Source organism: Pleurodeles waltl, chromosome 7 (genome assembly GCF_031143425.1).
Source record: "Pleurodeles waltl isolate 20211129_DDA chromosome 7, aPleWal1.hap1.20221129, whole genome shotgun sequence".
NCBI lineage: Eukaryota > Metazoa > Chordata > Amphibia > Caudata > Salamandridae > Pleurodeles > Pleurodeles waltl.
In genome coordinates, this window is record NC_090446.1 from 721,495,623 (window position 1) to 721,519,550 (window position 23,928).

Genomic DNA, 23,928 nt, shown 5'->3' on the forward strand with positions numbered 1-23,928 from the left:
CATTTTTCTTCTCAGAATGGGCCATAACATGTACAATCGGAGTTTGCTTGATTTATTTTCTTATGTTTTTCCTCTTTTCAAACAATTCATCCCTTTCACATTGCACCAGTTCATTTCCTGGCACAATTCCAGATACAAAGTAGCTAGAGGGAAAGAGGGAACACCGATTTAGGCACAACCAGAATTGGTGTCCAAATTAGGATTTGCATGTGACTCGTAATGGGACCTAATAGTTCATTAAAATGTGGCTCACGGGTTTCAGCCGTCAGCATTTGAATCATTTGTTGAGCTTGCTCAGTTACCAAACATCATGATATGATTTTAGGGAAATAGCACCAGTGATCCAAGACAATTTCATTCAGCATGAGTCCCAAGCATCTCTAGTCTACATTTCATATGTGAATAAAAACTTGGTGCCATCTGGTGCTTCTGCTCCCCACACTTTTTACTACATGGTCTCTGTATTCCTGTTGCCAAGTACTGACCAAAAGGAGAATCAGTCACGGAGCGATTAAGGACCTTATTTAGACTTTGGTAGATGGGACATTCTGTCACAAACATGGTTGATGTCCTGTGTGCTACATTCAACGTGCATTACAGCCAGTCGCTCTTGTAACACGGCGGACCTCATATGGGTCACTTTTTGATGGAGTATCCCTTCCCCTAAACTCTAAGGAAGGACCTTCATTACTGGTAAACTTTAGTTCTGCGTACGGCTAAACTAAGGGCTGGATTCAAAGGCAAACTTATACATTTGGTCTAAACTTAGACCAAATGTCTAAATTTACGAATTTGCGAATTCACAAAGGGCATTTACGAGTAGTATCTTTAGGTCCACACTTGGGGCGGCGATCCCATTTTGTAGGAAAAACAACTTGCAACTTTCTTTCAAAATATCAAAAGGCAGGTCAATTTTTAGGTATTCCAGGTGCTAAAATGCAGCTTTTACCTGTCACAGAATGAATCATGGACTTCCTTTTTAGCAAACACAAAACTGATTTTCTTAGGAACTTTGCACAGTCCGTGAATTATACAGAGCTACACACTGTGTGCAGAAAGCAAAAGAACACCAAATACCTGTTCCCTAAATGTCAGATGTTCATCATCTGTTCTTTACCTTCCCTATACATGTTTATGCCTACTGGGATGCTTTGCTACTGCTTGTATCTAATATAGGTTTACTATTATTTGGAAAAAAAAGACCTCAGGGAGGTATCAGTGCCTCCTCTTACATTCTGATCATCTCATGAGTCATTACTTTTGATTAACAATGTCAGTTAAAATCAAAGTAATATATATTGCAAACTAACTACAAATGAATGTCGAGTGCCATGCATTTCATAACTTTTCTATTACAACTGCAACCTGAAAGAGACCAGTACTGAGGAATGGTCCATTACGGAAATGTTAAAGCAGACAAGCACATTATCAATAAAACAGAAACATATTTACTTCAGTACCTTCCTCTCGCCACAGTATGTTTGCAACTGCAGCATAAGAAAATTGGAAAAGGCAGAAAACAATCAAAAGAAGAAATTCATTTTCAGTACATTTGATTATTCATTATAACATAATTTCATTGTATATCTTGCCAACAAGTACATTTGATAAACTTTGAAATGTTTCCCCACATGAAAACACGTGCAAAATTACTTTTATTTAGCTATATTTCAGATTTGGAGCTGTAGTATTTTCACAATGAATAGATGGGTCTGGGTTTGAAGGGAGTGAGAACCTTTTTTGAATAACCAGAAGTGGTTGACCACTACATGTACTGTCCACTGCTGCAAAACGACTCTGAATCTGTCTTGATATTGTTCATATTTTAAGTTCTGACCACCCCACCCTCTCTCATTTCTAAATATTAATAATCATCCGCTTTATTTCGAAAACTAGAAAGCAGTCTGAAATACTCACGCTTAACACTCTAGAGTGAGCCACTCAAAGAACAGGCAATAAGATATTCATCTGATCTGTTTGAGAGGAGTAAATGGTCAATCCAGATGTCATTAATTTAGAATGTATGTGCATAGGCTCGAGAGACAGTGACTGAGATCCTGGGCTTCTGTTGTGGCATAGAGATCCAGAGTAAGTCACAGCATTACTCTTCTTTCTTAGTGCACTTGGGTTCTTGTTGGACTCCTTGACAGACCTATACTTATCAAGAGAGGTAGGAATGTTGTCAAAGATTTAAGCTGGGAAAGTGGTCTCAGAGTGATGCTTAGTGCTCTGTTAAAGAAATAGTCCAGAAAATTACTGTTGAGACTTTCACGACACAGCTTCAAGCCTCACAGACTTTGTTGTACATCTCCTTGAAGTAAATGGTAAGAGGAAACACATGACATTCAGGTAGGAATTGGTTATGCTTACCTTGCAGTAAAACACTATGGCCTATTGCCGCCCGCCAAGTTGAAACTGCCGGGCGGCCGCCAATGCAGCTGCACTCCGTGGGGTCTATTTGGAGATCCCCGCTGGGCCGGTGCGCGGAAATCAGGTTTCCGCCCGCCAGTCAAGCGGGGATCTCGGCCTCAACATGGGAGCCGGCTCCAAATGGAGCCGGCGGTGTTGCGGCTGTGCGATGGGTGCAGTTGCACCCGTCACGCTTTTCACTGTCTGCTATGTAGACAGTGAAAAGCTGCATGGGGCCGTGGCAGGGGGCCCTGCTACTCCCCTTTCCGCCAGCCTTTTCATGGCGGTTCAAACTGCCATGAAAAGGCTGGCGGGAGGGGGACTCGTAATCCCCTGCAAGCAGCGCTGCCCTAGGGGATTTAAACCGCCGGGACAAAAGTGGCGGGAAACCGCCGTCCCAGCCTGTTGGCGGTGCTTCCGACAAAACAGCCCTGGCGGTCAACGACCGCCAGGGTTGTAATGAGGGACTATATCTCCCTGTTGGACCTTATCTCCATTGTACAAGTTTTGAGAAAAGGAGTCACCTCTTCCCTGGAGAAGAACTAGGTGAGCTGTCTTGAACTCTCATGGAGTCTCTACTGGAATAAATGCCTGCTACCCATGCTCATAATTAACTCATAGCAGAGTCTCCAGTCTGCTGATGTGCCTGTATCGCATTTTGACCCTGTCTTCCAGAGAGAGACTGCCCTCAAGTATAGAGTTTGTGAAACACACAGAGCCTGCTTCCTTTAGAACAGTATTCTCTTGCTCACCCAGTAGAAGGACTGTAAGGACCCTGTAATCAACCTCATAGAAATTCCCAGGGGTCGTGCCCAAGTGAACTGTGTTAGTAACATCAATTCAGACATTTCCGTGGTCTGCAAACCTGCGAACTCGGAAGCCTTAATATAATCACAGAGAAACTCAATGCACCTATGGAGATAACTGACCCCGGCTTATCGCTATTAAACAGTGGGGAAGCTGAGGACCTTGAGTAAATAATGGCCGTGGGACATGTGGACCGAGTACCCATCTGAGCAGGCTTGCGAGCTAGGTACAAACTGTCTAGATCTGGTTGGATAACATTGGGATTCTTGTCCTGCATGCTTATTTGGTCATGTGCTTCCTTTGGAAGAAAAGGAGTGATCAATAACCCTCTGTTCTATCATTGTCTTTATCTTTATCTCCTCCCCATATTTGACTGTGCTGGTTCTTATGTGCTTGCTAGGCTGCAGCTCACTTAACTTGCACAAAGCTGTCTTCCATGATATTGGTGCTTGCTATAAGGTTATACCAGCCACCGCCATGCACATTTCCAGGATCCCCAAGAATCCAGCATGCAGGGTTTTTCTGTTTGCCAGGCATTATTAGTTTGATTTAGATCCACTTTCCTCTTGGATGGTCAGTGTTCCTTAGTGGATCATGGCAGCAATAAGAGAACTCCTTGAAGGGAATTTGTGCCTGAATTGCTCATTCCTTTGTAACCCAAGGCTGTGGGTGGTTTTGCAGAATGTGGGGTAGGATTTCGAGACTGAAAAATGGAGTAGGCACGTTTTAGATGATTTGTAGTGGCATGGGCAGTGCAGGGCCCCCCACGGAAAGCACTGTCGCACATTTCACTGCCCGACTTATGAGCAGTGAAATGAGCAACAGGTGCTGTCGCAACTGACACACCACAACATTGCCACCTACTCGATTACGAGCCGGCATCAATGTTGTGATGAGTTTTGCGCTTGGTCAGTGGGCGGAAATGCTGTTTTCGCCTGCTGGCCCAGCAGAAAACTCCTAATATGGCGGGCAAAAGACCTCCATTACTGGCGGTCTTTTGCCTGTTGTGGCTTCGTCAGTCCTATGAATGGACCGCCGGAGTCGTAATGAGGCCCCTAGTCTCCATGACAGCAGACAGTGGACATCAAGCACGATAAATAGTGGAGCAGCTCCGTGTACCAAGTCCACAGGAGCATGTAAAGATATGCTGAGATGTGCTTATTCTCTTGCATTAATAGGACCTTTACACTTTAATGCTTTCACCACTTGCCCCATACTAAAAGTAATCCCTGAGCATAATTAACTCTACTGTTCTGAGAAAAAAAATCCAAAAACCTAAATATATGTCCCTGTTGGGAGATGATTTAGCAGCTTCCAAAACAGAGAATTATCTGGATAAAAGGTAGGTTGAACGGTTATGAGGTATTAGCTTTCAATCTCAGGACGTCGTACACAGCCCCTTCAATTCAGTGCCAACAACAGGGACGTCCACATGAACATTTAGGATGCAGAAATCCAAAGGGGGGGGGGTAGTATGTCCACATAAATCACATACACAACAATGGTTGGAAATCTGTGGTTATAGCTGTTTTTATTTTATTTTGAAGGTAGAATTTTCTTAAGTAATTAATTATTTAAGTCTTCATATTTTTAAGGAGTCCCTGAAGAGTTTAAATATTTGTTAGAAATGGGGTTTTTGGTTGGCAGTCAGGTTACCCTCTGTCCAAGCAAAAGCCCTCACTCTAGTCAGGGTAAGTCACACACTATCCAAGATTATCCTGTGCCCACCCTCTGGTAGCTTGGCACGAGCAGTCAGGCTTAACTTAGAAGGCAATGTGTAAAGTATTTGTGCAATAAGTCATACAATACCACCATATAACACCACAAAAATACACCACACAGTGTTTAGAAAAATATATAATATTTATCAGGATAATTGTAGGTCAAAAAGAATAAAGATGCAATGGAAAATTGTAGAACTATCACAGGAAAGTGATATAAAGTGTCTTAAGTCTTTAGAATGCAATACAGGGTCTTTCAAGCACAAAGTACCTGGTTTCTGGTGGAAAATCTCCTCAGAGGGCCACAGGAAAAGGGATGCGTGGAAAAAGGGTGTGTGCGTCGATTTCTCCTCAGCACACAAAGACTTGCGTCGTTCTTTTCCACGCGGGGAAGTCGGGCGTCGTTTTCCGGCGCGCAGACAGTCTCTTTTTGTGGATCGCGGGGATTACCAGATGTCCCGGGTCTGTGCGTGGATTCTCCTGCTTGTTTTCCGGCTGCGCGTCGTTCTGCGGGGCTGCGCGTCGAAGTTTCGATCTCACGGTAGGCGTCGCGTCGATTTCTCCTTGGAAGTCGGGCGGCGTTGTCCTTGCGAGGCCGTGCGTCGAAAGTTTGGTCTCACGGCAGGCGTCGCGTCGATTTCTCCTTGGAAGTCGGGCGGCGTTGTCCTTGCGAGGCCGTGCGTCAAAGTTTCGCACTCACGGTAGGCGTCGCGTCGATTTCTCCTGGAAAGTCGGGCGGCTTTGTCCTTGCGAGGTTGTGCGTCGAAGTCTCGATCGTCCCGAGGGCGTTGCGTCGATCATCGTCGGTGTGCGGCGTTTTTCTCGCCGCGAAACAAGCTGTGCGTCGAAATTTTCGGCGCACGGAGCGTCCAAGTGAAAGGAAGAAGTCTTTTTGGTCCTGAGACTTCAAGGAACAGGAGGCAAGCTCTATCCAAGCCCTTGGAGAGCACTTTCACAGCCAGACAAGAGTTCAGCAAGGCAGCAGGGCAACAGCAAGACAGCAGTCCTTTGTAGAAAGCAGACAGGTGAGTCCTTTGAGCAGCCAGGCAGTTCTTCTTGGCAGGATGTAGTTTCTGGTTCCGGTTTCTTCTCCAGCAAGTGTCTGATGAGGTAGGGCAGAGGCCCTGTTTTATACCCAAATGTGCCTTTGAAGTGGGGGAGACTTCAAAGAGTGGCTAAGAAGTGCACCAGGTCCCCTTTCAGTTCAGTCCTGTCTGCCAGGGTCCCAGTAGGGGGTGTGGCAGTCCTTTGTGTGAGGGTAGGCCCTCCACCCTCCCAGCCCAGGAAGACCCATTCAAAATGCAGATGTATGCAAGTGAGGCGGAGTACCCTGTGTTTGGGGTGTGTCTGAGTGAATGCACAAGGAGCTGTCAACTAAACCTAGTCAGACGTGGATTGTAAGGCACAGAAGGATTTAAGTGCAAAGAAATGCTCACTTTCTAAAAGTGGCATTTCTAGAATAGTAATATTAAATCCGACTTCACCAGTCAGTAGGATTTTGTATTACCATTCTGGCCATACTAAATATGACCTCCCTGCTCCTTTCAGATCAGCAGCTGCCACTTCAATAGTGTATGAGGGCAGCCCCAATGTTAGCCTATGAAGGGAGCAGGTCTCACAGCAGTGCAAAAACGAATTGAGGGTTTTTTACACTACCAGGACATATAACTACACAGGTACATGTCCTGCCTTTTACCTACACAGCACCCTGCTCTAGGGGATACCCAGGGCACACATTAAGGGTGACTTATATGTAGAAAAAGGGGAGCTCTATGCTTGGCAGGTACTTTTAAATGCCAAGTCGAGGTGGCAGTGAAACTGCCCACACAGGCCTAGCAATGGTAGGCCTGAGACAAGGAAAAGGGGCTACTTAAGTGGGTGGCACAATCCGTGCTGCAGGTCCACTAGTAGCATTTAATCTATAGGCCCTAGGCACCTGGAGTGCACATTACTGGGGACTTATAAGTAGATTAAATAGTTCAATCAGGTATGATCCAAAGTTACCATGTTTACAGAGAGAGAGCATATGCACTTTAGCACTGGTTAGCAGTGGTAAAGTGCGCAGAGTCTAAAAACCAGCAAAAACAGTATCCACAAAGTGGAGGGAGGCAGGCAAAAAGTTAGGGGTGACTACCCTAAGGCTGTCAGGTCTAACATGTGTCCCCCCCAGCTGAAAGTGGGGAGAGCTACCCGACCTCTTGGGAGCTCTCATCGCTAAGGCGGAAGTACCTGGAGAGACCATCAGCATTGGCGTGGTCAACCCCTGGGCGATGTTCCACCGTAAAGTCCATCCCCTGTAGGGAAATGGACCACCTCAAGAGTTTTGGATTCTCACCCCTCATCTGCATGAGCCATCTGAGGGGCCTGTGGTCTGTCTGAACTAGGAAGTGAGTCCCAAACAGGTAGGGTCTCAGCTTCTTCAGTGCCCAGACCACAGCAAAAGCTTCTCTTTCAATAGCACTCCACCTCTGTTCCCGTGGTAATAGTCTTCTGCTAATAAAGACTACCGGTTGATCTCTGCCCTCCTCATTTAGCTGTGCTAGAACGGCCCCTATGCCATGCTCTGAAGCGTCTGTCTGCACGATAAATTCCTGGGAGTAGTCAGGGGCCTTGAGCACGGGGGCCGTGCACATGGCTTCCTTCAGGGCGTCAAAGGCTTTCTGACAAGCCTCTGTCCAATTCACCAACCTAGGTTGCTTCTTGGAAGTGAGTTCTGTCAAGGGTGTTGCAATGGTACCATAGCCCTTGACAAATCGGCGGTAGTATCCTGTGAGGCCTAGAAAGGCTCTCACCTCCGTCTGTGTTCGGGGTGGTTGCCAGGCCTTGATAGTTTCAATCTTGGCCTGGAGTGGCTGCACCTTGCCACCACCCACTAGGTGTCCTAAGTACACCACGGAACCCTGCCCAATCTGGCACTTACTGGCCTTGATGGTCAGGCCTGCCTGTTGCAGGGCCTGAAGCACCTCCTTGAGGTGAAGCAGGTGTTCCTCCCAGCTGGAACTGTAGACAGCTATGTCATCCAGGTAGGCTGCACAGAAGGCATCCTTGCCAGCTAGGACCCCGTTAACCAACCGTTGGAAGGTAGCGGGGGCATTTTTCAACCCAAACGGCATCACCCGGAACTGGTAATGGCCATCCGGGGTTGAAAATGCGGATCTTTCCTTGGCCCCCTCAGTTAGGCCGATCTGCCAGTACCCTGAAGTAAGATCAAACGTACTCAGGAACTTGGCAGCGCCTAGCCTGTCCACGAGCTCATCAGCTCGGGGGATGGGGTGAGCATCAGTCCGTGTGACTGAGTTGAGACCCCGGTAGTCCACACAGAACCGGAGTTCTGGCTTCGCACCTGGGGTAGTAGCCTTAGGGACCAATACCACTGGGCTGGCCCAGGGACTACTGGATTTCTCAATGACCCCTAGAGTCAACATCTTGGAGACCTCCTCCTTGATGCTGGCCTTCACCTTATCCGACAACCTGTAAATTTTGTTTTTCACAGGGAGACTGTCACCGGTGTCAATATCATGAACACAGAGGTGGGTCAGCCCAGGAGTAAGGGAGAACAGGGGGGAGAACTGCTCCAACAGCTCATAACAGTCTCCTTTCTGATTTAGAGTCAGGGAGTCAGACAGAATGACCCCGCTTACTGACCCATCACCTTCTTGGGCAGAGAGGAGGTCGGGGAGAGGTTCACTCTCCTCTTCCGTTCCTTCATCTGTGACCAGAAGCATGTTGATCTCCGACCTCTCACAATGAGCTTTTAGTCGGTTCACATGGAGCACCCTTAGGGGATTCCTAGGGGTTTTGAGGTCCACTAGGTAAGTGGCCTCCCCTTTCCGCTCCTTTATTTCAAATGGGCCAGACCAGCGGTCCTGGAGAGCTCTGGGCTCTACTGGCTCCATTACCCACACTTTGTCTCCAGGTTGAAACTCTACCAGGGTGGCCTTCTGGTCATACCATTGTTTCATCACCTCTTGACTGGCCTCAAGGTTATCTTGGGCTTCTTTCCAGAAGCGGGTCATCTGGTTGCGGAGGGCCAACATATAGCTGACCACATCCTGAGGGGGTGTCTTTGGAGCTTTCTCCAATCCCTCCTGGACAATGCTTAAGGGTCCCCTGACAGGGTACCCATAGAGAAGTTCAAAGGGACTGAACCCTACCCCTCTCTGGGGGACCTCTCTGTAAGCAAAGAGAAGGCATGGTAAGAGGACGTCCCACTTACGCCTCATGGCCTCAGGAAGGCCACCAATCATGCCTTTCAGGGTCTTGTTGAATCTCTCCACAAGACCGTTCGTCTGGGGGTGATAGGGTGTGGTGAACTTGTAAGTTACCCCACACGCATCCCACAGAGACTTCATGTATGCAGACATGAAGTTAGTGCCTCTATCAGACACTATTTCCTTGGGGAATCCCACACGGGTAAATATCCCCATCAGGGTTCTGGCCACCACCGGTGCAGTTACTGTCCTTAGAGGGATTGCCTCTGGGTAACGGGTGGCATGGTCCACCAAAACCAGGATGAACCTGTTGCCTAAGGCAGTTTTGGGGTCCAAGGGACCAACAATGTCGATGCCCACCCTTTCAAAGGGGGTGCCAACGACAGGAAGTGGAATCAGGGGGGTTTTAACCCTTTTTCCTGCTTTACCACTGGCCTGGCAGGTAGGACAGGATCTGCAGAATTTGTCTGAGTGTGTCCTCATTTTGGGCCAATAAAAGTGGGTGACAAGCCTGTTAAAGGTCTTGCCCTGCCCCAAATGTCCTGCCAGGGGAATGTCGTGAGCCAGACCCAGTAGGAAGGTTCGGTAACATTGGGGGACCACCAGCATACGTGCTGCCCCAAAGCCCGGAACCTTAGGCTCACTGTAGAGGAGATCATTCTCCCAATATAGGTGGTGATCGCCAGAGGCGTCGCCGGCTGCCTGGTTTGAGGCTTGTTTCCTCAAACCTTCTAGAGTGGGACATTCTTTCTGCGCCTTGCAGAATTCCTCCCTGGTGGGTCCACCCTCAACTTGCCAGCCAGCAAGCTCAGGTAAGTCACCTAGGGCGGCGATGTCTTCCCCAGTTGGCTCGGAAGCCTCCTCCTCAGGAGCCCCGTCAGCCACTGTGGGAACAGCGGGGGCCGGTTTCCCGCACCCCTGGTCCCTCCTCCTGGCAGCTCTCTGGGCCATCGTTCCAGGCTCCAGATGCCCTTGACTGCCCTCTCGGTCAGCCATGGACCGTGTGGTCATGCAGACCCACTCAGGTAACCCTAACATCTCCAGGTGAGACCTGAGCTCTACTTCTTTCCAGGCAGTGTGCTCAAGGTCATTGCCTAACAGACAATCTACAGGCATGGCAGGACTCACAGCTACTTTCAGAGTACCAGAGACCCCCCCCACTCAAAGGGAACCAGAGCCACCGGTAGGTGACTCTCGCGATTGTCAGCGACTCTGACCTGGTGGAATGCATTAGGTACTATCTGCTCTGCTGACACCAGCTGACTCTTGATAGTAGTCATACTGGCTCCTGTGTCACGCAGAACCTCCACCCTCTGCCCATCAATGGTGACCCACTGCCGGTACTTGGAAGTATTTTTGGGCATGTGGGCCTTGGGCACCATTTCTCCTTCTCCCAGGGACACTAGGGAAATCTCTACCTGCTCCCCAAAGCTAATTGGGTCCATCTCCCCCCCGAGTGCTACACTAGTCAACCCAGGTGCCTGTCCGGTAGTGGACGGTGCCCTCTTGGGGCACTGTGGATCGCCTTTGTAGTGACCATATTGGTAACACTCCATGCATTTGGGGCTAGACTTTCCTGACCTGTCAAATGTCCCTGGCTTTTTCCCAAATTTGGAAAAGGAAGGGTTGCCACCCCCTCCCTGGGAATTCTTTTGGGGGCCTTTAGAGAGTTCCTTATCTGTAAGTTTATCTCCCCCCTCTTTCTTCTGTTGGGAACCCTGACCACCTTTGTGGGAGTCCCCCCCAGGTACCTTTTTGGACACTCTGGTGCTAACCCAGAGGTCCGCCTCCTCAGCAAGCTTCCTGGGATCAGTCAGCTTACTATCCACTAGGTGCTGGCGCAAATCTGTATAAGTAACATTAAGCATATGCTCTCTCAGGATCAAGTCATATAAACCTTTATAATCTGCTACTTTGTTGCCCCGCACCCATCCATTCAGTGCCTTACTAGAGAAATCAAAGAAATCTACCCATGTTTGTGTGGTTTGTTTGGTGCTGTCCCTGAACCTCTGACGGTATCCCTCAGGGGTCAGCCCAAACTTGGCAAGTAAAGTGGCTTTCTGGAGTGGGTATGTGTTTTGATCCGGTGGATCCAATGTGAGAAGTGTGTCCCTCCCCAATGGCGGCACATAACCCCACATAGCTACCCCCCATTGCCCTTCAGGAACCTCATGAGCCCTTAGTGCAACTTCATAAGCAGCTAACCATTTATCTATGTCATCTCCCACCACAAAACTGGGCACCACATTTTTGGGTATACGAACCTTCTTTTCTCCAGCAGGTCCTGTCTGTATGCTGCCACCATTATTGCTGGATTCAGACTGTCTTGCCTTGATCTCCAGCTCCTTGAGACTCAGTTCATGAGCTAACAATAGTTTCTTTTCAGCCAAAGCTCTTTCAGCTTCCACTTGTTTGGCTGCTCTTTCAGCTTCTGCTTGTTTGGCTGCCCTTTCAGCTTCTGCTTGAATCTGTTTGGCTGTCCTTTCAGCTTCAATCTGTTTGGCTGCTCTTTCAGCCTCAGCTTGTTTGGCTTCTCTTTCTGCCCTCCTCTCCTCCTGTTGTGCCTCAATTTTCAGTTTTACCATTTGCAATTGGAACTCCCTTTCCTCTCTCCTTTCCTCTGCGGTCAGGCTTTGCATGGAGACACTGCTCCCTGGTCTGGAAGGGTGCACAATTGCAGTGGTAACACCATCCATAGATAGTGAAAATCCTTCTGAGGGGCCATTTTCTGGCTCCTCTTCCTCATCATCCTCTAAATGGGCTTCTGCCCAGGCCCTCAGCGCCACTTGAAAGTCCTCCTTTCTGGAGGCCCCTTGGGTGGGTACCCTTAATGCCCTGCAGAATCCTCTTAGTTGTTTGACCGTGTATGTATCCAACTGGACTAGGTCAAAGTCCCCTGTCTGAGACCCAGTCAGAGACATGTTGAGTGAGGATTTAGTTTTTGAAAATTGTCAGGAAAAAACGGATTTTCAAAAAGAGATAAAAACCAAGTTGACCTTCAACTGTGGGTAGGTAGTGAAATACTTAGCTACTGTATGTCACTGCACAAATACAAGTCCTATCCTCACCGCTGATCACCAATGTTAGAAATGGGGTTTTTGGTTGGCAGTCAGGTTACCCTCTGTCCAAGCAAAAGCCCTCACTCTAGTCAGGGTAAGTCACACACTATCCAAGATTATCCTGTGCCCACCCTCTGGTAGCTTGGCACGAGCAGTCAGGCTTAACTTAGAAGGCAATGTGTAAAGTATTTGTGCAATAAGTCATACAATACCACCATATAACACCACAAAAATACACCACACAGTGTTTAGAAAAATATATAATATTTATCAGGATAATTGTAGGTCAAAAAGAATAAAGATGCAATGGAAAATTGTAGAACTATCACAGGAAAGTGATATAAAGTGTCTTAAGTCTTTAGAATGCAATACAGGGTCTTTCAAGCACAAAGTACCTGGTTTCTGGTGGAAAATCTCCTCAGAGGGCCACAGGAAAAGGGATGCGTGGAAAAAGGGTGTGTGCGTCGATTTCTCCTCAGCACACAAAGACTTGCGTCGTTCTTTTCCACGCGGGGAAGTCGGGCGTCGTTTTCCGGCACGCAGACAGTCTCTTTTTGTGGATCGCGGAGATTACCAGATGTCCCGGGTCTGTGCGTGGATTCTCCTGCTTGTTTTCCGGCTGCGCGTCGTTCTGCGGGGCTGCGCGTCGAAGTTTCGATCTCACGGTAGGCGTCGCGTCGATTTCTCCTTGGAAGTCGGGCGGCGTTGTCCTTGCGAGGCCGTGCGTCGAAAGTTTGGTCTCACGGCAGGCGTCGCGTCGATTTCTCCTTGGAAGTCGGGCGGCGTTGTCCTTGCGAGGCCGTGCGTCAAAGTTTCGCACTCACGGTAGGCGTCGCGTCGATTTCTCCTGGAAAGTCGGGCGGCTTTGTCCTTGCGAGGTTGTGCGTCGAAGTCTCGATCGTCCCGAGGGCGTCGCGTCGATCAGCGTCGGTGTGCGGCGTTTTTCTCGCCGCGAAACAAGCTGTGCGTCGAAATTTTCGGCGCACGGAGCGTCCAAGTGAAAGGAAGAAGTCTTTTTGGTCCTGAGACTTCAAGGAACAGGAGGCAAGCTCTATCCAAGCCCTTGGAGAGCACTTTCACAGCCAGACAAGAGTTCAGCAAGGCAGCAGGGCAACAGCAAGACAGCAGTCCTTTGTAGAAAGCAGACAGGTGAGTCCTTTGAGCAGCCAGGCAGTTCTTCTTGGCAGGATGTAGTTTCTGGTTCCGGTTTCTTCTCCAGCAAGTGTCTGATGAGGTAGGGCAGAGGCCCTGTTTTATACCCAAATGTGCCTTTGAAGTGGGGGAGACTTCAAAGAGTGGCTAAGAAGTGCACCAGGTCCCCTTTCAGTTCAGTCCTGTCTGCCAGGGTCCCAGTAGGGGGTGTGGCAGTCCTTTGTGTGAGGGTAGGCCCTCCACCCTCCCAGCCCAGGAAGACCCATTCAAAATGCAGATGTATGCAAGTGAGGCTGAGTACCCTGTGTTTGGGGTGTGTCTGAGTGAATGCACAAGGAGCTGTCAACTAAACCTAGTCAGACGTGGATTGTAAGGCACAGAAGGATTTAAGTGCAAAGAAATGCTCACTTTCTAAAAGTGGCATTTCTAGAATAGTAATATTAAATCCGACTTCACCAGTCAGTAGGATTTTGTATTACCATTCTGGCCATACTAAATATGACCTCCCTGCTCCTTTCAGATCAGCAGCTGCCACTTCAATAGTGTATGAGGGCAGCCCCAATGTTAGCCTATGAAGGGAGCAGGTCTCACAGCAGTGCAAAAACGAATTGAGGGTTTTTTACACTACCAGGACATATAACTACACAGGTACATGTCCTGCCTTTTACCTACACAGCACCCTGCTCTAGGGGATACCCAGGGCACACATTAAGGGTGACTTATATGTAGAAAAAGGGGAGCTCTATGCTTGGCAGGTACTTTTAAATGCCAAGTCGAGGTGGCAGTGAAACTGCCCACACAGGCCTAGCAATGGTAGGCCTGAGACAAGGAAAAGGGGCTACTTAAGTGGGTGGCACAATCCGTGCTGCAGGTCCACTAGTAGCATTTAATCTATAGGCCCTAGGCACCTGGAGTGCACATTACTGGGGACTTATAAGTAGATTAAATAGTTCAATCAGGTATGATCCAAAGTTACCATGTTTACAGAGAGAGAGCATATGCACTTTAGCACTGGTTAGCAGTGGTAAAGTGCGCAGAGTCTAAAAACCAGCAAAAACAGTATCCACAAAGTGGAGGGAGGCAGGCAAAAAGTTAGGGGTGACTACCCTAAGGCTGTCAGGTCTAACAATATTCCAAAGACAAATTCCACATTATGTGATCATTTTGTCCTGCAAAAGAGGATAAGATATGCTGTGGCATTATTTTTGGATACTTTCGTCCTATGCATAGCAAGACATTTTATTAAATAGTCCACCACAGGTAACATTACAGGGAATTTAAGCTGTCCTCATCTGTCTATGTAATTTCTGCTGCTGAACAGGACTGTATCCAATCGTACCAGTAAATTGAGGCCCTCTTCCACTGTAGACATTTTATTAACCTACCAGTGCCCCCTTGCTCTTGGAAGGTATTGTGATAACAGGTGAGTGTGAATCAAGCAGAAGCAGCTGAGCAGTGTGGTTAACTTTCAGTTAACTGAACGTGCTGAACATGGCACCAATCTGGAGGAGTGAACTCATCCTGTGAGACATGTGCTCCTGTGATGGAACACACATGCTGTACTTTGACCAATGTAACTGGGTCATTAGAGATTGGAGACTGTTCTAAATCCTAAATTCTTCATAAAAAATTTAGAAAATAAAATCTGCCTTTGCCCTGCTTTGAAAGGTACTTTAATAAGTTATATTTCTGTCCCATACAAGCGTGTACCTTCTGGATGTGGGCTCCTGTAGGACTTCCCTGAATCCTGCAGGCCTTGTTTTGGATCCTGTCGAAGATAGTCCTACTCCATAAAATCTTACTCATCACGATGCGTTATGATGACTTCTTCCACTTTCAGGTTAGCTATGTTTTTGTAATGTGGCGTTAACCAATTTCTAGCACCATAGATACTCATTCTTCTTCAATTTAAACTGGATGCTGCCTCCAAGTTGTATATGCTAGTCATTTTTTACCTTTGAAAAGTGTGAAAGTAAAATTATTCGCCAAGATAATCCCTACTTTGCATTCAAATTCAGCTTATGAAAGTGAAGAGGTCCCCTTCTTCTCTCCGGGGGACTTAGAAATTGAAACTTTTAATTATTTTTTATTATTTTTTCTTTTGCCATACGTTTCAAGTGGTGATTCTTATTTTTACGATTGTACACTTTTTAATGCAACATTGTTCACAATTAGTTTTCGTTCTGACATTTTTCATACTTTGGCCCATATTTAAGAAAAGTCAGTGTCGCTTTAGCATCATTTATTTTGATGCTAATGCGGTGCTAACTTAATTCCCTATTTATATTTTGACGCTAGACCCGTCTAGGGAAAAATATTGGAGTTAGTGCCATCTTTAGGAAGCGCCAACATACCTTGCATCAGTGAGATGCAAGGTAAGAGTTTCCTTCCTAAAAATGACACTAGCCCCCCAGCCCCATATTTAAGTCCTGACGCTGAAATGGCACGCAACTAGGAGGCAGACCTAAATAATGGCGCTAAACCCAGGTATCATCATTATTTAATGCCCGGTCAGACCAGATGTTAATGTGCTGTTAAGCACATTTTCATGGGGAAACACCATAGAATGGGCACAAAGTTGCCCACACTAACCCTCAGCATCACCACCACGCACATCACAGGGAACCAACAGGAGGAAGGAGCCCATCCCAGGTAAGTTGCAGGTGAGTGTACATGCATAAGTGTGGTGTGCCACTGGGGGCCTCTTACATTGGGGCCCCCTGGCTGGCACTGGGTATGTTGGGCTTGCCCTGGGGACACTGTTCCCCGTGATGGGCAGTGGGGTAGTGGCAATGACTCCTTTCTATACTTAGACAGGAGTAACTTTTTGGCTGCCTGTGCGTCAAAAAATGACGCTAGGCTGATATTGTGCAGCTAGTAAGCCTACCGTTATTTTTGACCCACTAGCAACATTTCCCCTAGCACCATCCATCACCGGCTAGTGTATTTTTTGAGACACTAGCCATTCTTTAGCACCACAGTGCGTCATTTCTTAAATATGGTGCATGGATGGTGTTAGGGAATGGCGTCAGCTTGTGTTAAGAAAAATGACGCACGACTGAAATAGCACAGTTCTATGTCACTTTTCTTAAATACGGGCATTTGTTTTTTATTTTCAAGCAACATTTTTTTCCATTTTTTCTGTTTGCATGTTTCTTTTTATTGGTATTTGATTTTCTGCTGGCTTTGAATATAACATCTTTGACCACTGAATTCTTAATAGTGACGTTTTTACTTTTTCCATAATTTCGGACTCACTTTTTCTTAATGTCTGTATTTCTTGGTACAGGTCTATCTTTTTACAGTTGTCTGTGTGGACAATGAAGTTGCACTTTAATATAGAATTAATTAAGCCATAAAACGCGCCACTGTTGAACAATGGAAATTTTCTTTAAAAAGTGTTATAATGTGTCTGTTGTCTGCGCTGGTATTTTCACTTTCTAGGGTGTTCAGAGCACTGATCTCAAAATGTGACTTGTTTATTTGAAATCCCTGATCCCCTTTAAGTGGACACTATAAAATTAAGCCTTCAGTAAAATAAAAAATATTTACATTCTGGCTTTCTCTTTGGTAAGATTGATTGCTACATAGTTATGTAGGTCAAGCAAACAAATGGAGTTTATTTAAATCACACTGTGTTGAGGTCAATGATAGACAGTGATAACAATGTGCTGGTCAATTTGTTACTTATTTAACAAAAATGTCATGCATTGCATAAAGCATCAAAGGAGTGACTACTGCAAGTCAAGGAGGAAGCAGGAAATTGAAGATCTAAGATAGTGTTAATCAGTGAGTCATGGGTGAGTAATGAATTGAGGAGCAGTGGCTCATGATGCACTCTGCTCCTCTTCAGGATACAAGGTGCTGCTGGTGGGATTCAGAACATTTACTACGTGTGCAAGAGGTCGTGGCACGTTCCAAGGCAGAGGGAGAGGAGGAGAGAAAAAGAGAGAGACAGACACAGAGAGAGAGAGAGAGAGTGTGTGTCTTTCTTTCTTTTTGTTTGTCTGTTCCTTGCTACTGGTAATAGGAATGACATGGAATTGCTAGGTCAGCCAATACCTCTGCCAGTGATTTGGTGTGGTTATATAGCCTACTTACTCATAAGTTAAAAGTAATAACTGAGTATGCATTTCTGTTCTTAGTCTGATTGCGGGCACTATAACGAAAACCACCACATTTATATAAATAAGCCTGATAAAAGTTTCATTTTTAAGTTGAAGTGAAAATCCTGTCTAATCACAGCCTGGGTTAATGCAGTAAATACCCCAACTATGTTACAAAGAAGTCCAATGAACCTGTGACTGTACTCCTCAGAAGAGATGGGGTGACCTTCAAGCCAGTGAAAAAGACTTAAAGGACCAGCTAACTCTTACGCCTGTCTAACTCTGAGTTTTGTTCAAACCTCCTGACTTCCCTCTATATGAGATATCAAGTTGGGAGTGATATTCTAAGGGCCTGTGATCCGTCTGTACTTGGGAGGGACAGCTTTCATTATCACTGATTATAAATGTGATTTGAAAAGAGATCCTTCTTGCTACTTGTTAACTCTACCACAATGGAATTATACTGCTAATGATGCTGGGAGAACCATCCCAACATTTAGCATTGAGCTTTCTTCCCAACTCCTTGGTGGATTGCACTTTGGTGAGCCCCAGGACACAGGCTTGGAGACCCAGAACACAGGGAGAGTGAGTATTTTTAAAGGAAAAAGGAAATATTAGAATAAATGAGCAAAACAAAAAGATCCCTACCTATGCCCATTAACATGAGAGACAGAATAGAAAATTGTCAGGCAGCTTATCTCAGTTTCAAGTACCTCTGAATCTTAGGTCGTTGGTGTAACCCAGAAGTGGCCAGATACAGCAGTTAGTGTTCTACTTACTGAGTTCAACTTGCATTGTCTGGTTTTCAACTATTCCAACCCACCTTTCAACCAACTCTGTTGTTAGATGCAGGAATATCTGAGATCTGAAGCCTGCCCTGTCTCCTCCCTCAAGATCCTTGATTTCTCCCACTAAGGCTTGTGCAATCTCTCTCAGTGATGTCAGTCAAGTGCTGCCTCAAATGTTTGACAGTACCCTTCCCAAAGAATTGCCCCATGAGATGTAGCTGCAGGTCTTGGTTGAAATGAACGTTTACAATGAAATCTCTAATCAACCTTGTGGGCATGAGGAGCATTCTGAGATATCATAACACTTCCAAGCAACAAGGTATGGGTCACCATGTCTTATCATAGAGCCAAAAAGGGATTCTATCTAATATCCAGGAGACCCAAGTGCTATGGTGAGAGAAAGAGTATGTTCTTCAATAGATCCTGTAGGCTTCACATGCTTCACACGAGATATGTGTGCAACTGAATGAAGTGCCACTTATCAGGTCATTTCAATTTAACTGCTACTATCTATATTAATTTTGAAATCTGGAAAGAACCTGCAAGTGGAGGAGTGAACTTTAGATGTTTGCCTTGTGGTGGACATAAAAACCTTTTCTTTATTCCTATTCTAAGGATTTGTTTGTCTATGGGTATCTGGTTATATGTTGTAGCCTGATGTGATTGCCACTAGAGATTTACCTATTGATTGTCATATGGTTTGTATGTTCAGTAGGAGGTGATATACAGGTTGGACCTTTGACAGGGAACATCTATGGGGAGCACACAGGTATGGAATCCAAGAGTACATTGAAAGGTGAAGCACCAATACAATTGTGTGCACAAAATTATTGTTAGCAAACTCCACCAAAGGTAAACGCTTGCATTATTCATATGGATGTCCCATTAAAGCACATCTCAGGGACTGTTAAATGGTCAGACCATATGTTATGCCATTAATTGTGTTTGACCTCTGACGTGGGTTTCACCACTGCGCATATTAGTTGTTCAATGTTCACCAGTAGTGCATTACATGTTGTATTCAGTTTAGCTGCCTATTAGCTTTAATGTGGCATTGGACATTACATTTGGTATTTAGGTTACCTGCCTATTGGCTTTAACTTGGCATTAGACATTACATTCTGTATTCAGTTTAGCTTCCTATTGACTTTAACGTGGCATTAGATATTACATTTGGTATTTAGGTTAGCTGCTTATTGGCTTTATCGTGGAGTTAGACATTGCAGTTGAGACATTGCAGTTGAGCTGTGTTTTTCCACATGGTAGACCAAGCTGTGTTTTTCGTATTGTGTTCACACTGAACCCTAGCGTGATAAGAGAGTGTATATTTTGTGTTTTCCTCTCTACTCAGCCCTGGGAACATGCAAGGTTTGGAGACTTGGGCACTCTCCAACTCTTGTTCTGTCCCCACTCTGATGTACAGTAGCCAGCATGTTTTGACTAAGGGGCCGGTTAGCAGGCTTTTTCATTATTAGGCGGTGTCCCTGGGCAGCAGCAAGGGAGAATTTTCAAGGACTTCAGTCAGGAGCGAACGTCAGCTGCCTGACCTCTCGTTTGGGTGAAAAATCTCTTTCTCGCAGTTGAACAGGAGTCATCAACTTGAAGGCATGAGAAAGATGACGAGCAGTGATAGGCCCTACGGTGATGAATTTTGACTTTTATTCTTTGCTTTGAAGTTATGCTATAATATATTCACATGTATTTGCTGTGTACATTAAATTGAGAAGTACTTTGATATATTTTGCTTTCATTACTATGACTACTTTTAAAAGTGTGCTTCCAACCTACTAATCTCGTCTCTCAGGAACCTCGTGGTGAATTAATAATAATAAATGTCTTCTTTAAACTAAGAAGTGCATTCCAGAAAAGTTTTGTCAGCTCGGTCATAAGATAAGGAAAACAAAACACAATCCATCTGTGTTTATAACCAGTAGTCCTAAAATGTACAGTACCAATATGGCACATCAGCTTAGTCCAAAAACCTAAGAGCCACAATCAGTGACAATTGTAACAGAGAGCCCATGTAGTTGAAGGATGCCTTCTAGGAATATCTTCAACAGGTCTAATGCTGTGGACAACCTCTGGAGGGGTAGGGAATGTCCCAAATTGATAAAATAATCTACCACTACCAATATAATATTGTACATATATGAACCAGGAAGATCTACAATTAAATCTATGGAAATTATGGTTTGGGACTACAGTGGCATAAATACATTTACAACAGACTTGCAAATCTCGTCTGGGAAATTTTTGCTTGATCATAGGTGGTACAACATAAAGTTCTTTAATGCCTGAGAATGCATGAACAATTGATAACTAAAAAATAACAGGCCACCAAGTTTCTCATCTTCTACTTCCCAAGGTGCCTCACGACTGGAGATTGATTGATGATAACAACTCAGAACTTGTCTTTGAAGACTCTCCTTTGGTACATATAGGGTATTCTGATGGACGAACTAAGATGCTTCAAGACATTGATTTGTGGGCTCTGTCACTAACCAAGAGCTCTTATCCATCTTGCTGAGAAAAGTGTAAATGATCTGTTCAGAAATGGTGGAAATAGCCAAGATACTATGAGTAGTCACATTTTCATTACACTCGTCTACTGACTGGGGTAAAGCATCTGGCTTTCCATGTCGATTTCCAGATTTAAAAGTAGTGTCACAATGGAAACAGGAGAAAAGGAGAAAACAATAAGCAGGTTATGCACTGGCACTCTTCACTAATGTCTAATATAACATATTCTTGTGGTCAGTCTAGACAGTAATTTCATGAAGTGTTCCTTCCAGATAAAGTAACAAACCACTAGATCATCAGAATGTAAATAGAATGGTGCTGATGTTGAGACTACATTCAGTACTTGAAGTGCTTGGTTGTGTTCTACACATCACAGATGATTTTTCTTGGTAACCTGGGTTATGAGAGCTACCAGGGAAGAAACATTGTGCATAAAGAGGCAATGAAAATTAACAATCCAATGATTGTTTTCTATGTATTCTATTTATTTATTGAAGCAGGGTCTCAGTCAATTTAGATTTACTTTAATCTTTGTGGTATTTATTTTGATACATTCTCCAGAAATCTGAGAACCTAAAAAGATTACCAGAATATTGTGTTTCCACAAACAATTTAAGTCACAAAGTACCCAGAAGTTATTGAATCCTCTTCAGCTATCATCATCACACATCCTTGTGATAACAGCATTTGACTTACAGGTAAAAATGAGCTTTATATATTCCAGTAGTGGAATTGGTGAATTGGCTGTTTATTTTATTACCTGATGGCCAATACAGGAAAAGACCAATCTTCCACTGCCATTCTTCCTCTTCTTTGAAAAACAGTACCTTCATTACTCCCACCTGCTTCTTCACCAGAAGAAGGAAATTCTGTCTTGATAGAGTGGGGAAAGTAATACCCACTCTTTCCATTCCAGGGACAGTTCCGTTTATCAGGGTTCAATTTATAAGGTAAAGATGATAAGGGCCGTCAGTGAAGAAGGTTAATTAACCACTGAAGGTGAAAGCATCCATTAATGTCTAACAGAACCCTTCATAAAACAAGGATGTTGCACATCTATCAGTCCATGCACCTTCTGCAGTTAGTTGCTGCCAAAGATTGCTTTAAATTGAGCCAGAGCCAGAGAATAGTAGGATAACCAGGGACTATAATTGAGGAGAAGTATGGCTAAGATTAAGGCATCTTTAGCAAGATAGGATAAAACAAAACCTACTTTGGCCATATCACTGGTACACTGCTGAGGGCAAGAGAGGAAATGTAATTGCCATTTGTTAGAAATGGGGTATTTGGTTGGCAGTCAGGTTAACCCTGTCCAAGCAAGGACCCTCACTCTAGTCAGGGTAAGTCACACACAATCCAAATTATCCTGTGCCCACCCGCTGGTAGCTTGGCACTGAGCAGTCAGGCTTAACTTAGAAGGCAATGTGTGAAGTATTTGTGCAATAAATCATACAATAACACAATATAGAACCACAAAAATACACCACACAGTGTTTAGAAAAATATATAATATTTATCTGGGTATTTGCAGGTCAAAACGATAAAAGATGCAATATGAAATTGTAGAGATATCACTGAAAAGTGATATACAGTGTCTTAAGTCTTTTAAAAGAAAACAAAGTCTCTTTCAAGCACAAAGTACCTGATTCGGGTGAAAAAGCTCCTCAAAGAAACGCAGAAAAGGAGAAGCGTGGAAACAAAGGGGGTGTGCGTCGATTTCTCGGGCCGCACACGGCGTGCGTCATTTAGTTTCCATGCAGGGACGGCTGTGAGCCGATTTCCGGTGCTCGGTCGTGGATCCTCTTCGAGTTGAGTGGTTTTTAGACGCCCTGGGGACGGTGCGTGGATTTCCTGTGCTGGCAGGACAAAGTCACAGGAGCTGCGTAGATCTGGTGGGCATTGCGTCGAATTTTCTACCGCACGGCAGGCGCTCCGTCGATTCCTCTCTGGAAGTAGAGCTGCATTGTTCAGTGCAGGCTGTGCATCGTTTCTGGCAGGCTGTGCGTCGAATTGCGCCGCACAAGGAGTCCTTCTTGTAGAGATTAAGGTGGTCATTACAACAGTGGTGGTAAAAGTCGCTTACCGCTGAGCAGAAGACCGCCAACACATCGCCGCGGCCGCGGAATTCCACACATTTCGGAATCATGAAAATTCAGACACCCACACAAGTCCGCCACACCAAAGGTCAGTGATAAAGTGGCGAAAACAAAACCTCCACCTTCACGCCAACAGAAATACGCCTACACTATCACGACACACGAATCCACGCAGCGGTCTTTCAACCACAGTATTTCATTGGCGGTACACACCGCCGCGCTCAAAATACACACACATTTACAAAACAGTACCACATTGGACAATTCAAAATAAACACACCTGATACACATACACACACCACTCCCACACACCCAATACAATATAAAACACACACCCACAACACCCACAAACCCCCATGACAAAAAATTCCGAAAGAAGGCCAGAGAGAGAGAACCAGCAAGAACAGCAGCATCCACAGCACACAAGACCATCACCCACAGAACTTCCACGCACCTCACACAACACACCACTACATATCAGCACACATATCACCACACACTCCACCCCACACATCACCTCGACCACCCCATGGCATGGCAAAGACACCCCAGGTTCTCGGAGGAGGAACTCAGGGACATGGTGGAGGAAATCGTCCGGGTATTCGGAGCACAGGTGCAGCACACCTCCATTGCAAGGAAGATGGAGCTATGGCGAAGAATAGTGGACAGGGTCAACGCAGTGGGACAGCACCCAAGAAACCGGGAGGACATCAGGAAGCGGTGGAACGACCTAAGGGGGAAGGTGCGTTCCGTGGTCTCAAGACACCACCTGGCGGTTCAGCGGACTGGCGGCGGACCCCCACTTCCTCCCCCACAACTAACAACATGGGAGGAGCAGGTCTTGGAGATTCTGCATCCTGAGGGCCTCGCAGGAGTAGGTGGAGGAATGGACTCTGGTAAGTCAAATCTTAACTATTATAACTCCCACCCTACCTGCATGTTATTACATACCCCCACCCCCACCCTCACCCCCAGCACCCCAACTCCTCACATATGTCCCAACATCACAAACCACCCATCCCAACACCAAGCCCTGCATGCAACAACAAAGCATGGACA

At 45.7% G+C, this 23,928-nt stretch overlaps 1 protein-coding gene across 2 annotated transcripts in view; it reads right to left on the reverse strand.

The window, feature by feature from the left end:
• The window catches only part of FSTL4 (follistatin like 4), a 2,214,882-nt gene that overhangs the window by 114,953 nt on the left and 2,076,001 nt on the right, over positions 1–23,928 (reverse strand). The window contains exon 11 of one of the 2 annotated variants that reach the window (XM_069199198.1): positions 1,461–1,487. The exons of the other annotated variant lie outside the window; for it this stretch is intronic. Within the exon in view, the coding sequence (XP_069055299.1) occupies positions 1,461–1,487 (27 nt within the window). The remainder of the gene's footprint in view (positions 1–1,460; positions 1,488–23,928) is intronic. 2 annotated transcript variants of the gene reach the window in all.